The 14948-nt window shown below is 31.4% G+C and overlaps 2 protein-coding genes across 2 annotated transcripts; both read right to left on the bottom strand.

The window, feature by feature from the left end:
- Window positions 1-7882: 7882 nt before the first annotated feature.
- Window positions 7883-10510, bottom strand: LOC124910203 (sesquiterpene synthase 2-like). Its single transcript, XM_047450814.1, has 8 exons — window positions 10361-10510; window positions 10086-10250; window positions 9647-9932; window positions 9144-9543; window positions 8844-9064; window positions 8614-8752; window positions 8275-8526; window positions 7883-8197 (listed from the first exon to the last, which is right to left on the bottom strand). The coding sequence occupies exons 5-8, from the start codon at window positions 9062-9064 to the stop codon at window positions 7910-7912; spliced, it is 900 nt and encodes a 299-aa protein (XP_047306770.1). The 5' UTR covers window positions 9144-9543; window positions 9647-9932; window positions 10086-10250; window positions 10361-10510; the 3' UTR covers window positions 7883-7909.
- On the bottom strand, window positions 9137-10477 carry LOC124910159 ((-)-germacrene D synthase-like). The gene is made up of 4 exons (XM_047450775.1): window positions 10361-10477; window positions 10086-10250; window positions 9647-9932; window positions 9137-9543 (listed from the first exon to the last, which is right to left on the bottom strand). Exons 1-4 carry the CDS (start codon window positions 10475-10477, stop codon window positions 9137-9139), a joined length of 975 nt encoding a protein of 324 aa, XP_047306731.1.
- Window positions 10511-14948: the final 4438 nt, after the last annotated feature.

Genomic DNA, 14948 nt, shown 5'->3' with positions numbered 1-14948 from the left:
TGTTGGTAAAGACAATAATCTGAAATGAAATGAGAAGATTTATTTGCAATTCTCACAATTGAAAAGGAGAGTTTATTGACTTATATTATTATTATTGTAATATCAAATAAACAAACAAAATAAACCAAGTTTAATGTCGCTATTAATCTTTAGCGACGGAAAATTATCAATAAAGACGACATTTTCCCGTCGTTATTGTCAAAATACATAAAAAAATATTTTGGACTACCCGGGCTATAGCCCGGGCAGCCTTGTACATGGATCCACCCATGTGTAGTGTCATAAGTTTTTCCTTATCGTACCCGGCCCTTGCCTCGATTGTTATATGTAGAAATGCTACAATCAAAGATATGTGACGCGAGTTTTAATGGTTTGCAAGAAAAATCAGATATATGAGAAGACTAAATGTTGAAGAGTTAACTTCACATGATCGAGTGTTGAACTTGGTAGGGCGTAAAGAGGTGAATACTTCTTTATGTGATATTTTGCGTTGGCAAGATACTGATGACTTTAATTACGGAGAATGCTCTTTACGATCTCATATGAGAAAAGTTGTGGGACTCTAAGTTCCCATCGAAGATCTCGTTCTTTGGATGGAGTGTCATGCATGGAGGGATTTTGACAGATGATAAATGTATGAAAAAATGGTGTATTATGGCAAGTTGGTGTAGAATGTGTCATAAAGAGGTGGAGTCGACGCTTCACTTGCTCTTACACCGTGATGAAGTGATTGTGATTTGAAGCTTATTATGAAACATGAATGATATTTAGTGGGTTGTACTAGAATCCATCGTTAGTTGTTGAAAAGTGTGGAAAGAGACGGTGAGTTCAGTTGGTCTGAGTCGTTGGGCCCCTATCTCGTTTATCTTCTGATGGACCATTTGGTTTGAAAGAAACCGTAGAACGTTCACTAATCGTTATCGACCAATGCGTTTAATTCATAATTCTATTATTATGACAATCGAGGAGGTTTCATTAGGTAAACCAGTTCAGGAAATTGGAGAACTCATTTATTTTCTTAAAGATGGAGGTGTTCGTTAAAATTTGTTCTTTTTGTTTGATAATTATGAACTATTTTGTGTTGTGCTTTTTTAAAATGTTTTTATTTCAATTTTGTAATATTTTTGTCGTTGAGCTTAAATGAATATCATTTGATGAACCATTTAAAAAAAAGAAAAAAAGAACAAAACATTTTGAATTCAATTTCAATATAACCTCATAATTTGAAATAAGATAATTGTGGGTTGTATTAACAATCTAAATCAATATATATATATATATTATATATATATATAAATATATTGTGATGATAAATATTTACTTTTATGTAATGCTAATTATAATACAATATTTTTGTTTTAAAATAATTAAAATATTTAATATTATAATTTGAATAATATTAAAAATGTAAACGTCAATCTTATTCCAAAATTAAAAATAAATATACTTAATTGATTTTAAATAAAACAAACAGGTTATATAAAAATAAACTCAAGTGATCCTAAACCAAAATTCATATGTTCCCAATTCATTTCAATTTACTAAAAAATTCTAACTTTCATAACTCTTCTCTCTCTAAATTCCACATAATGGAATACAAATAAATTAGGTTATCTTCTCTCAGATTTCCTAACAAATTAAAAAAAAAAATTAGTTACTATATATACCTCAATTTCATTATAAAATATTTCAGAGAATCAAATTCGAATTTATCAACACCTACAGGTCAAATAACATTCATAAAAGTTAATTTATTTAATTCAAATTAGTTGCCTTAATTTCTCTCAAAATATTAAATTCTTAACTTGAACCAAAAACATATTAGATTGGCAACTCAAATTTTACATTTTTCGAAAATAATATTATTTCCCCAAAAATTTCAATTTGCAAAAATTGATTTTTTGGGTAAAGCTTTACAAGTATCTTTAAATCTTATTAAAATATAAATATCAATTCAGTTCTATTTATAATAGAAGAAGAAACTTAGGGTAACATTTTTTTTTTTGAAAATTTAATATTAAAATAATAAATTCTTTTTTTTTCAATATTATCCTTTCTCTTTCTTTTATATCTTCCTTACATTTATTAATTATACAGTTTTTCTTTTTTTTTTAATTAAAAGGGTATTTTAGTCAATTAAAAATTATTTTTAATAATAGAATAGATAAAAAGTGATTAATTTGAAAAATGTTTCAGTGGAGAGTAAAATAAAAATCTAACAAAAACAAGGCCTTAGTTATTTCATTACTCAGTTCTTCAACTAATCTCAGATTTTGGCATAAAAGCTAAATATTCTAAAATTTCAAGAATGATTAATTTATTAATTGTGATTTGATTAACCTGAAAAATCTCCTCTAATCATATTTAATAAAAATGAAAATGAATATGTGAACACTCCTAACAAAAAAAATCAAAATATTGGATATGTGAAAACTCAAAAAGAAATTTTTTTTTTTCTGCATAATTTCACTTCTTTCATTCATCCTTATAATTTTCAAGAAACTGTACTCAAAATTCGAAACGTGTCTCGAGCCTTTGATAAGTGTCAAATGCAAGGCCCTCTTAAACTGCGACACGTGTTACCTTTCTGTTCATGCTATTAGCCCCTGTTTTTGTTTTTAATGAAATCTCAAAATATTAAATTTGGAAAAGGTAAAACGAAATCTTAGGAGTCTTATCGTTCTTATTAATGGGCAGATGACGACAACGTAGAGAATGAACATGTGAAACCACATGTGGAAGAGATAAAATAATGGCGTGTTTGTTTGGATTCACAACAATTTATTTGTTCATAATTCAATTTATCAATCAAAACTTGATTGTATAATAGTTATTTAAATAATTGACGATCTTTACAATTTTGATATTTTAATTAATAATTAAAGTTTTGTTCGAATTTTTTTAAAACCTAGAGAGAAAAAATAATAATAAATATTAATAATTATTGATGATTTTGAAGAGTTAATAATTATTATTTTTTAATAGAAAGACTTAAAATATGAGAAATGATTAGGTGAAGAAATTTGGTGAGAGAATGACTTGTATTTCTTTTTCTTTTTTCTCTTTCCTCCGACTTTTACATTTTCCAACCAATGAAGGTGATGCCAAGTCATTCCCTCACCAAATTCTCTCTATCACTCTTCTTAAAATATATATAGATATATATGAATATAATAAAAATAATAATTTAAAATAAATTGTATTTTAGTATTTTGATTTATAAAATAAATGATGTGATTGTTGATGAGTGATTGATTGAAAAATTAATTTTTGTTAAATTTTAAAAAAAATCAAGGCTTCGATTTGGGTTTTTGAAAAAACCTAGAGAGGGAAAAAAATAATGATTGGTGATGATTTTGAATAGGTGATGATTATTTTGGGTAAAAAGACTTAAATGTATTAATATATTTGAATAAAATAAAAATTAATAATTTAAAATAGAGATTATTTTAGTATTTTAATTAAATGAAATGAGTGAGGTAATTGTTGAGAGATTATTAATTAAAAAATTGATTTTAATTTAATTTTTAAAAATATAAAGAGAACCAATTACTTTATATCTGAGTGATTTAATAAATATAATAATAACGATGATATAAAAACTATTTTTTAAATAAGTTAAAACTCAATATCAAACCAATTACTTTAGATCCATTAAAAATGGTTGAATAAAAATACATTATATACTTTAAAGGGTAAATATTAAAAATTGTTAATTAATCTTGAATGTGTTTGATATGTTTTATCATTTCAATTTATTCACTAATTTACCAATATATATTTGATTATATTTATATACTTTAGAAATAAATATGCAATTGCCAATTATTTAAAATTACAAGATAATCTAATCATAAAAATGACACAAAGAATTTTGTCCAGATATAATTTTTTTAACTAAAGTTTATACAAACATGTTGAATGTTGATCCTTATTTATTAAAGTTTTACAGAATTGACAAGCTTTAACATTCTATAAATATATTTATTTATTTTTATATACAGTGGACAATCCTAATTGTCTATCTAAGATTAGAGAGACAAATCTATTCTTTATCTTTTATACTCTAATGTTTTTTTTCTTATAAACTAATTTCACATTTTATTAAAAAAAAATCAATTATTTAATTTATTAATTAAAATATCTTTATTTTACTTGTATATAATTTAAATTTTAAATATATAAAACATTTAAACTTAATTAAACATACTTAGAGTTTAAAATAATTTGAATACTATAAAATTAATAAAAACAAACTAAATAAGTTGAAACAAATACGCTGCACTAAATCAAACTAACCATAAATGTTAAAAATTCAAAACTTTAAAATCTACCAATATTTTAAGTCAAATATATCATATCTTTATAAAATCTCCATCTTGTTCGTATTAGAGAATTATTGAGAAGCACCATTTATATTATATTTTTTCTACATAAATTATGATAAAGTTATATATAATGATATTTTTATATGATATCTATAATACAATATATTAAAAATAAACTATATAAAATATAAATATATATATAATATATATTAGTGTTGTTATCTATTTAATTATGTTTAATAATATTTAGGGAAGAGAGCACAAGTTTCATTCCATCAGAAAATATAAGGAAAAAACTGACCAAACGAGACAATTTGAATCGAAAACATCGAAAATTCATCTTTAAATAATAACAACTTGTCTTAATATAGAAAAAAAGAAGATATTATTCATACTAAAATCGAAACTCACTGTGAATTTTACTCTGACACGGCGAAACTCTCTCTTTTGTGGTTCAAACAAATGCCACTCTAGCCAAGAGTCAGGCTCAATTCAAAACAGAAATTAGACAAGTCCAGAAGATCTAAAATTTTGCATACAATTTGTTCATTCAGCAACCGACCCATCTTCATTGTATCACATCTCATAAAAATATGGATTAATTTGTTGACATTTTATGAAGATATATTTTCCTTAAAATGTAATATCTGTATTTCTCTTTGTAATAATATTTGTATACGTTTAGCAAATCCATGTGTTATCGATCCCAGGCTCGGTCCAAGCCAACGTGGGCAAGTCGAAATTTGAAACCTGTCCCGAGTCTTTCGTAAGTACCAGATTTGAGGCCCTCTCAAAGTGAGACACGTGAGACCTTTGAGTCCATGCCTATTAATTAGCCCTTGTTTCTTATGTAAACTCCAAATGCTCCCTTACTGTCACTGTCTTTAAAGGAAGACAAAAAAAATGGAAAAACTGAAAACGAAAACTTAAGCAATCTTACCCTTCTTATTAAGGGTGGAGAATGAACATGTGAAAGCATATGCGGAAGAGATAACATAATAAGGGCATGTTAATTTGGATTTACAAATATTTATTTGTTACTAATTCAATTCATCAATCTAAACTTGGTTACATCAGAGTTATTTAAATAATCAACCATCCCTACCCATATCATATTTTGATATTTTAAATAATAATTGATTGATTTAATAGTTATAATAATAATAATAATAATAATAATAATGAGATAAAATCAATTTTTAAAATAAATTAAAACTCAATATCAAACAAGCTTAGGTCCATTAAATAAATTGTTGAATTAAAATACATCATATTTTAAGGGTAAAAGTTTTAATATTACTTGCATTAGGGCGGAGCAAAGATGAAAAATTACATGGGGCTGACTCATTTGCCCGGTTTATTCACTTAATTTGCCCCATTTTTTTTTTAAATTTAGGTGGGGCTGGAACCAACACTCTAACCATAGAGCGAATTTAAGATTTTTTTTCACTAGCACTGTAAGATTTTTAGTATTATACTATTACGTGTAATACGTGAACATATTAATCGAATTTTTCTACAAATACTCTTACTAAATAGATCTTCGGCCAATCCTTCCTAAAATAAAATAAATAAACGGAATTTTAAAAGTGATTAGAATACTCGATTTAAAAAACAAAATTATACATGTTAAAGAAAAATTAAATTAAAAAAGTGTGAAAAATTAAATTAATTAGATTTTAAATAAGTGAAAACTAAATATATAAATAAAGAAAATCTAATTTAATGGATTTTCGCATATTTGGTAAGAATTTAAAAAAAATTAATATTAATAAAATGATGATGATTATAAAATATTAATATTAATAAAATTAAGTGGGAGGGCAGAGTTTGATCACCTAACCTTCCCTTAATCAGGTTAAATTCAAAGTCATCAGAACAAAGATTACTTGTTTAAACTTAATATACATATATTTAAAACTTTACCTTGGCTACAACCTAAGCATTTTTTTTTTAATTTAGGCGGTACTGGACCCTAGCCCGAGTGTGCTCCACCCCTGACTTGCATGTCTTTGATAAGTTTAAACGTTTTTAATTTATTTAGAAAACACCAGTATATATTTAATTATATTTTAACTTATTTATTAATATAAGTAGGCCTGACTTGCATGTCTTTGATAAGTTTAAACGTTTTTAATTTATTTAGAAAACACCAGTATATATTTGATTATATTTTAACTTATTTATTAATATAAGTAGGCCTGACTTGCATGTCTTTGATAAGTTTAAACGTTTTTAATTTATTTAGAAAACACCAATATATATTTGATTATATTTTAACTTATTTATTAATATAAGTAGGCAGCTGTCAAGTATTTAAAATTATAAGATAAATTTAATCATAAAATTGACCCAACAAATTTTGTCCAGTTTAAAAACATGTTAATACTTATTTATTAAAGTTTTACAGAGTTTGACATAATTTAACTTTCTATAAATATACTTACTAAAAAGGCACAAACATGTTGATCCTTATTTATTACCGATTTAAAGAATTGACATGATTTAACATTCTAAATATACTTACTTGTTTATATATAACTTGTTAATCCTAATTGTCTATCTATGATTAGAGAGACAAATTAATCTAATTGTCTATCTAACTTTCTATAAATATGCTTGTTTTTTTTTTATAAATTCATTTATCACATTTTATTAATATTTTCAAGTGTTCAATTATTTAATTGATTAGTCAAAATATCTTTATTTTATTTTTATATTATTTAAAATTTAAATATAACATATATTACAACTACTAAAAATTTAAGTAACCTAATATAACCTACTTTTTTTATCTTAACAAATTCAATAACTACAATTAATTTATTAACATATATTTGCAAGTATCAAAAATATATTAAAGAATTAATTGATAAAACCAAATATTTAATTAGATTTTTTTCTTTTTTTTTGCAAATTTACAACTACAATTAGAAACACATTAGAATAGTTGTAGAACAAAATTTACAATTAATTTTACAATTTTCTGTTTTTTTAACTGTGTTATCATTTATAAAAGTGTTCATTTGAAAATATCTTATTATTATATTTCAAGAGAGAGATTTATATTTTAGTGATAATTCAAAATTCACATAATATATGGATAAGTTTATATTTATATTTGTGATTTCCTTCCCACAATAAATAAATAAATAAATAAATAAATAAATAAATAAATAAATGATCAGTCTCTCTTCCAAGACGTTTGTCAATCATAATAAAGGTTGTGATTTGGGGTGAGATATTGTCTACCACACCTTTAATTTTAAGTGAATATTGGACCTTTAATTTTAGTTGGAAATAAGATAAATAAATAATTAAATTAATTTTCTTTGACAAAGTTCGGCTCAAAATAGAGATAAGTTGATGTAAGCTATAATATTTAAAACCAAACCCGTGCAAATTGTTTGGTGGGCGAACTCAAAGACCTAACCTAAATTGACGGTTCTAAAATTAATACACAATTTTTTTTAAAACATTATTTATAGAAATATTAAAAAGAAAATTGAGAATTTTGCATATTCTAGTACATAAAAAGATAGTCCAACCGATTCAACAATACAATGAACGTAAAGATATTATTACACATCAATAGGATTCACAAACAAATCGGCAAGATATTTTGCCTTAGAATGAGGATTTGTATATCCATCTTCTTCTCTATAAATCGCAACAAATGCGGCAAGACCAACCACCCGACTAAGTAGCGATCTTGGAACTTTAGATGATTGAAGCAACTCATAGTTAATATCTTTCCATCCATCAATTATTTGCCTTTTAAGCTCAAATGTCGTTGTATCTTCTGGCATGCCGTGTTGATTCATGTAACATTGTATCGACGACACCACATGATCTCTTTCTTGTTCAAACTGTTGTACATTATGAGTTTACTCTACCATTAATATTTTTGAAATTCTAACATCTAGTTATTATTTGACTTACTTACCTTGAAACCAACAATGTCATTAAGGAGTCTTGCAGTGAAAGCAGCAGCTTTCAAGAGGGGAGGATCTTCGAATGCCCAATTAAAAACCTCTTTAGTTGCTAAAATAGGATCCATTCCAATAAATGAAGTGATAGCCAAGAATCGATTAGAAATTGTAATCAATGCCACGCTCATGTATTCTTCTAATGTGGGAATATATTTGTTATGAAGCCATCTTGCCTCTTCCATATATGCATTTGCCATAGCCTTCACCTATATATTATGAGTACCACATATATTAATTCATTCTCTCTCTTTTATTTTTATATGTTTATTTTCAATAATTCTGGAAAAATTTACCATTTGTTTGAAATATTGAAAACCATCCACAGTTTCTCGTTCAATACATTCATTCTTTATAATTTCAATATAATCATGAAATGCATCATTAAAATATCTTATATATTCTGATAATTCTTGTGAGTCGGTTCTCTCCCACCTGACAATAATGCAAAAGAAATAGGATGATTCATTTAATTGTTCATCTTCTATCTCATTAATAATATTATTAATGAATATATTCAATATACCTGTTAATCGCATCAGTCAAGATGACAAGTTCTTCCCAAGTACCATAAGCATCGTATATATCATCCAACACCGATATAAATGATAACACCTTAGTAAACACTTCCCTACCGTATGCATATTTAGGTTCAAAGTAGACTGTCAAAGCACAAAAGTAACACTCCACTAGTCTATATCTCTTGCAAAGGGACATTTGTTTGTAAAGTCTAAATTCTTCCACCATCTGCAACAAAATGTGTGATGTTAGGTATATTTTAATGTTTTCACTTACATATATATGTATTACATATAGTTCTTAGAACCTAGTGAGTTCTGCGAGTTCCTTTTGGTGCATCCTCTGCAAGATGTTGAAATCAAGTTTTGCGAACTTTAATAATTTCTCATCGTGAGTATTGCAATTCTCGTAGAAGGAGAAATAACTTCTTGCATCCATCCTTATAAAACCCTTAAACAAGGATTGGTTGAGAGCATTAGTTACTTGTTGTGCAAGGTGGGGATTAATGTGATCTAGGAGATCATGATCATGCAATAACATTGTCTCAAATTGCTTTGTCGTGAAATTGAAGGCTTTCTCCATTACATCTTCTCCTCGGAACCTCAAATGGGAAGCCTCTTGTAAGCTTAACATCCCTATTATGTCATTTCTTATACATGTTTTGAATTCACCGCTTTCATTGTCCAAGAATTTCTTGAACATATCCACTATAAAATTTAGCAAACTGTTAGTTTGAAGTTTGAACAAAGTTTTAGTCCATTGGGCACTTTTCATTACAAAGATAAAGAAAAATAATAAATAAAGAAGAACCTGAAGAAACATTATATCCTTGTTGTCTTAGTAATCGAAAACGAAGAGCGCAACTGTGAAGATCATCGTCGTTGTAGTCATGGTTAATGTGTTGACCATCAATGTAAATGCATCGAAGTAATTGTTCGATCTCAGTTTCAAAAAGGTAATTTACACCGAGTTGTTGAATCACATCAATAAAGTTTAACTTTTCTTTGGAGGTCATCATGCTCAAATGTGGAGAGGTGAGTTTTTCCCTTATTCTTTCTTTCAATTCATTGTACACTTGGTTTTGTATCTTATTATCCTATTATACAATAATATATAAAAACTAAAATAATGAGGATAATGGTTCAAATCTATTATATTTTGGAATTTGAGATGATGTATAATTCATTAACTAATTACATAAATCAATCAATTAATTATTAATCTATGTATTGGCTAATTAGGTACTTACAGATAAATCATGAGTAGAAGAAGCATATTTAAGAAAATGATCTCCCCAAATAGACGCCTTAAATTTGGCTGTGGGACGAACAACCCCGTTCATCTTATTGGACGTGAGTTTTTTCCTTGTTCTTTCTTTCAATTCAATGTAAACTTGGTGTCTTGTATGATTGTCCTATTATATAATAATATATAAAACTTAAGAAAATGAGAAGAAGAGTTCCAAAGAATTAACAATAGTTAGTTAACTAATATAATCTATGCATTGGCTAATTAGGTACTTACAGATGAATCATGAGTAGAAGAAGCATATTTAAGAAAATGATCTCCCCAAATAGACGCCTGAAATTTGGCTGTGGGACGAACAACCCCGTTCATCACATTCACTATATTAGTCGACATTTCTCTCTCTCACACTAAAATGCATGCAAGGTCTTGTCACATTGTTTGTTCTTATATAGCTAGCTAGGTTGAAACATGTGTGTTTTATATAGCTAGGCTGTTTGTTTGGTTGAATTATTTAAATAACTCTCCATGTACGTAATCAAACATTATCTCTGATAGAGATTAATCCCGTGGTCATTATTGATAAATAATGTTACAATATATACTAGTCAAAAGACTCTTAATAAGGTAAACCACTAATCTAGGAATCTAAACAAGGTAACCCACTAATCGAGGAATCTAAACAAGGTAACAAGATATATACAATATACTAATACACCCCCGCAGTCGAAACGGGAGATTCTCGGACGCTGAGACTGTCTCTGAAATCTTCAAATAGTATGCGCGGAAGTCCTTTGGTGAATATGTCAGCGATTTGAAAACGAGAAGGCATATGAAGAATGCGAACTTTACCTCTATCTACTTTTTCCCTTACAAAGTGTATGTCCATTTCGATGTGTTTGGTACGTTGATGTTGGACCGGATTTTGGGAGAGATAAATCGCACTTATGTTGTCGCAGTAGACCAGTGTGGCTTTGTCCAATGAGATACGAAGTTCTAACAATAAATTGCGAAGCCAACAGGATTCGGAGACAACATTGGCAACTCCTCTATATTCAGCTTCAGCACTAGAACGAGAAAGTGTGGATTGCCGTTTTGACGACCAAGACAGAAGATTATCGCCTAGGAAGACGCAATAGCCAGATGTAGAGCGACGGGTATCTGGACATCCTCCCCAGTCTGCATCAGTATATGAAACGAGTGTAGACAGTGAGGATTTGTAAAGATGAAGGCCATAGTGCTTTGTACCCTGTAAGTATCGAATGATTCTGTGTAAGGCAGCCAAGTGAGCCTCTTTCGGATCATGCATGTGGAGGCAAATTTGCTGGACTGCATATGAAATATCAGGACGTGTGAAAGTAAGATACTGTAGTGCTCCGGCTAAACTTCTGTAATGAGTGGGGTCAGAGACTGGTGGACTAGTTGATTTTCCAAGTTTGCCATTTGTATCGACCGGCGTTTGTGTTGATTTGCAAGTAGACATTCCAGCACGATCAATAATTTCTTCAGCATATTTCTTCTGACTAAGACAAAGTCCATCCTTAGTATACGATACAGCAACTCCCAAGAAATAGCTTAATTTACCTAAATCCTTCATAGCAAATTCTGCGCCTAAGCTTTTCATGAGAGTCTGACGTAACTGATCAGACGAAGCCGTAATGATAATGTCATCAACATACAAGAGTAGATAGGCAATTTCGGACCCATGTTGATAGATAAAAAGCGAATGATCAGTCGTGCTGTGTGTAAAACCGATTGTAGAGACAAAATCTGCAAACCTTTGATACCAAGCACGAGGAGCTTGTTTTAAGCCGTATAAAGATTTGCGCAATAAACAAACATGGTCGGGAAAGATTTTGTCTCTAAAACCGAAAGGCTGATGCATGTAAACTGTTTCGTTGAGATTACCATGTAAAAATGCATTCTTGACGTCCATTTGGTGAATGGACCAAGACTTCGATAAAGCAATGCTCAGAACAGTTCGTATGGTGGCTGGTTTGACAACAGGACTAAAGGTTTCTTCACAATTGATTCCAATCTGCTGAGACCTGCCATCACCAACAAGACGGGCTTTATGCCTCTCAAAAGAGCCGTCAGAGTTAGTTTTATGCTTAAAAATCCACATGCATCGTATAATATCAACACCCTGAGGACGCGGAACCAAGTCCCAAGTCTTATTACTAATTAAAGCGTTAAACTCATCGTCCATGGCGGCTTTCCAATTCGGGTCTGATAAAGCTAACTTTGGGTTTTTGGGAATAGGCGATGGAGATGTGAGTGTGTTTAGATTGAAAATGCGTTTTGGACAGACAATCCCATCCATTGCGCGGGTTCGTATTGTCCGTGTTGGATTGATGATGGTTGGTGAATGATTTGGACGGTTTGGTCTTGTGGACGGGCTGGTCGTGTTTGGGTTTGGGCCTGGTGAAGTGGTGATGGGTGATGGTGGGTTTGGTGGAGTGTGTTGAGTTGATAATGGGCTCGGTAATGGAGTGTTGTTTGGTGGGGAAATGGACTCGTTGATGGGCGGGGTTTGGATGTGTATTGGGATGGTTATTGGTTCGGATTGAGATGGGTGAGTTGAGTTTGGGTTTTGGACAAGAGAAAAGGGAAATTTTGTTTCGTCAAAAATGACGTGACGAGAGATGATAAATCTTTTTGAGGCTGGGTCGTAGCATTTGTAGCCGCGATGATTAGAGGGGTATCCTAAAAAGACACAAGGGGTAGAGCGTTTATGAAGTTTGTGAATAGTGGTTGGAGGAAGAAGAGGATAGCAAAGACAACCGAAAATTTTTAGGTGAGAGTAAGAAGGAGTTCGGTTATATAGAAGTTGAGTGGGTGAGAAATTTCGAATTTGTTTATTTGGAAGAATATTTAGGAGATAAGTGGTCATTTCGAGGGCGTGATGCCAAAAATTTAACGGGAGAGAAGCATGAGTAAGCAATGTTCGAATCATGTTATTTATGGTGCGTATTTTTCTTTCTGCTTTACCATTTTGAGGAGAAGTATAGGGGCAAGAGAGGCGAAATTGTAGACCATTTTTGTCACAAAATGTACGAAATTGACTGTTGTTATATTCAGTTCCGTTGTCACATTGGATTGTTTTAATGGGCTTTTGAAATTGTGTTTGAATTTGATTTTGAAGTGTAGAGAAGACGGAGAATACTTGGGATTTGTTTCCAATTGGAAAAGTCCAAAGGAAATTTGTGTAATCATCAAGAAACAGAATATAGTATTTATGTCCATTTGTACTTAGCACAGGCGACGTCCACAAATCACTATGAATAATATCGAATGGGGAAGTAGTATAAGAGACAGAATTGGTAAATGGTAACTTAACTTGTTTACCAAAGATGCAAGACTCACAGAGTTTAGACCCTAAAACGGGCTTACAAGAAATAGAATTTGATTTATTGAGAGAATGCAAAATATCGACACCGGGGTGTCCTAATCTATTATGCCATAAATTTGACGAAATTGCAGTAAACGAAGAATTAGTTGGGGGTTTTTGGCTTTGGCTCGACAGAGAGAGTGGGTAGAGATCCCCCGAGCTATTGTTCCTCATGATAACCTTCCCCGTCTGGAAATCCTTTACAGAAAAACCAAGTGAGTCAAATTCTACAGAGACGTTGTTATCACGAGTAAACCGACGAATAGATATAAGATTTTTAATGAGTTTGGGAGCATGTAGAACATTGTTCAGAAGTAAGGGTGGTAAGGGTGGTTTTAAGTTAGTTTTACCAATACCGCGAATCGGGATTTCCTGTCCACTCCCAACAATGATATTTTTAACACAATTTAAATTAGAATAAGGCGAGAGACTACCTGAGTTGGGTGTCATGTGTGAAGTTGCTCCCGAATCCATGTACCAAGTATCGTCAGGCGGAGTAAGGGATAAAGTGTGCATCGCCTGATTGATATCGGTTGCAACGTAACTTTGGGGCTGCTGCTGGCTCGTCTCAGCCATGTAGGCCTGCTGTGGCCGAGAACCGAGTACGCCTGCTCCTGCTGTCCGAGTGTGTTGCTGCTGATAGCCAGAACCGCGCCAGGAGGCGCCTTGTTGCTGTTGACCAGATGCGTGCCAGGGGGCGCTTTGCTGCTGCGGCCAGATCTGTTGTGTCGGGTAGGGACAAGGGGGTGCTGTCCAGCCCGCAGGCGCCCACTGTGCCCATTGCTGTTGGCCAGGAGGTGCCCAGAATTGCTGCTGCTGGTGGTATGTGCGGCTGGTGTTGCGACCGCGTCCTCTGCCGCGCTGGCTGCGTCCTCGGCCCTGGCCGGCCTGTTCCTGCGCGCTAGAGGTGCCCTGCTGCTGCTGCTGGCCGGTAGCACGGGCTGATTGGCTAGAGTTGTTTCCGCGGCCTTGGCTACGATCGTCCGAGGCAATAAAAGAGGTGTTTGTGTGGACGAATTCATCCTTCCTTGTTTCAACAAGGAGCAAATCAGATCTAGCATCGTAGAAAGATGGGAGAGGCTTCTTTTGACCTATTATGGTGGCGATTGTTTCGTAGTTTTCATTCAAACCCCCAAGTAGACGCAACACCAGTCGATTTTCAGAAACGGGGCAATCAACATTAGCAAGTTGATCCGCAATCATCTTCAATTCAGTGCAATAAGCACTCATGTTTGGGAAATCATTGAGACGAATTTGAGAAAACCTATTTTCAAGATACATAGCGCGAGAACCTGTGTTATCTTGAAATATATTCGCTAAACGTTCCCAAGCCTGAGCAGCCGTCATACCAGGTTTTTGGATCGTGTTTAGTAGATCCTTGGATATTGTTCCAAATATCCATTGCTTGACAAGGGCGTCAAGGCGTTTCCACAGAAGAGAGTCGGTCTCGGAAGATGTTGAAGGTGTTTCGGAGGC

This window comes from Impatiens glandulifera, chromosome 7 (assembly GCF_907164915.1).
Source record: "Impatiens glandulifera chromosome 7, dImpGla2.1, whole genome shotgun sequence".
NCBI classification, from domain to species: Eukaryota; Viridiplantae; Streptophyta; class Magnoliopsida; order Ericales; family Balsaminaceae; genus Impatiens; species Impatiens glandulifera.
Note: the sequence above shows the minus strand (reverse complement) of the source record. Positions and strands in the feature narration are given on the sequence as shown.

Coding starts and splice junctions, on each gene's coding strand:
- LOC124910203 (XM_047450814.1), bottom strand. CDS start 9,064: ATGGTGGAAGAATTTAGACTTTACAAACAAATGTCCCTTTGCAAGAGA. Junction 8,753..8,843: donor TTGACTGATGCGATTAACAG/GTATATTGAATA, acceptor CATTATTGTCAG/GTGGGAGAGAACCGACTCAC. Junction 8,527..8,613: donor TTCAATATTTCAAACAAATG/GTAAATTTTTCC, acceptor CATAATATATAG/GTGAAGGCTATGGCAAATGC.
- LOC124910159 (XM_047450775.1), bottom strand. CDS start 10,477: ATGTCGACTAATATAGTGAATGTGATGAACGGGGTTGTTCGTCCCACA. Junction 9,933..10,085: donor CTTCTACTCATGATTTATCT/GTAAGTACCTAA, acceptor ATTGTATAATAG/GATAATAAGATACAAAACCA. Junction 9,544..9,646: donor AGGATATAATGTTTCTTCAG/GTTCTTCTTTAT, acceptor TAAATTTTATAG/TGGATATGTTCAAGAAATTC.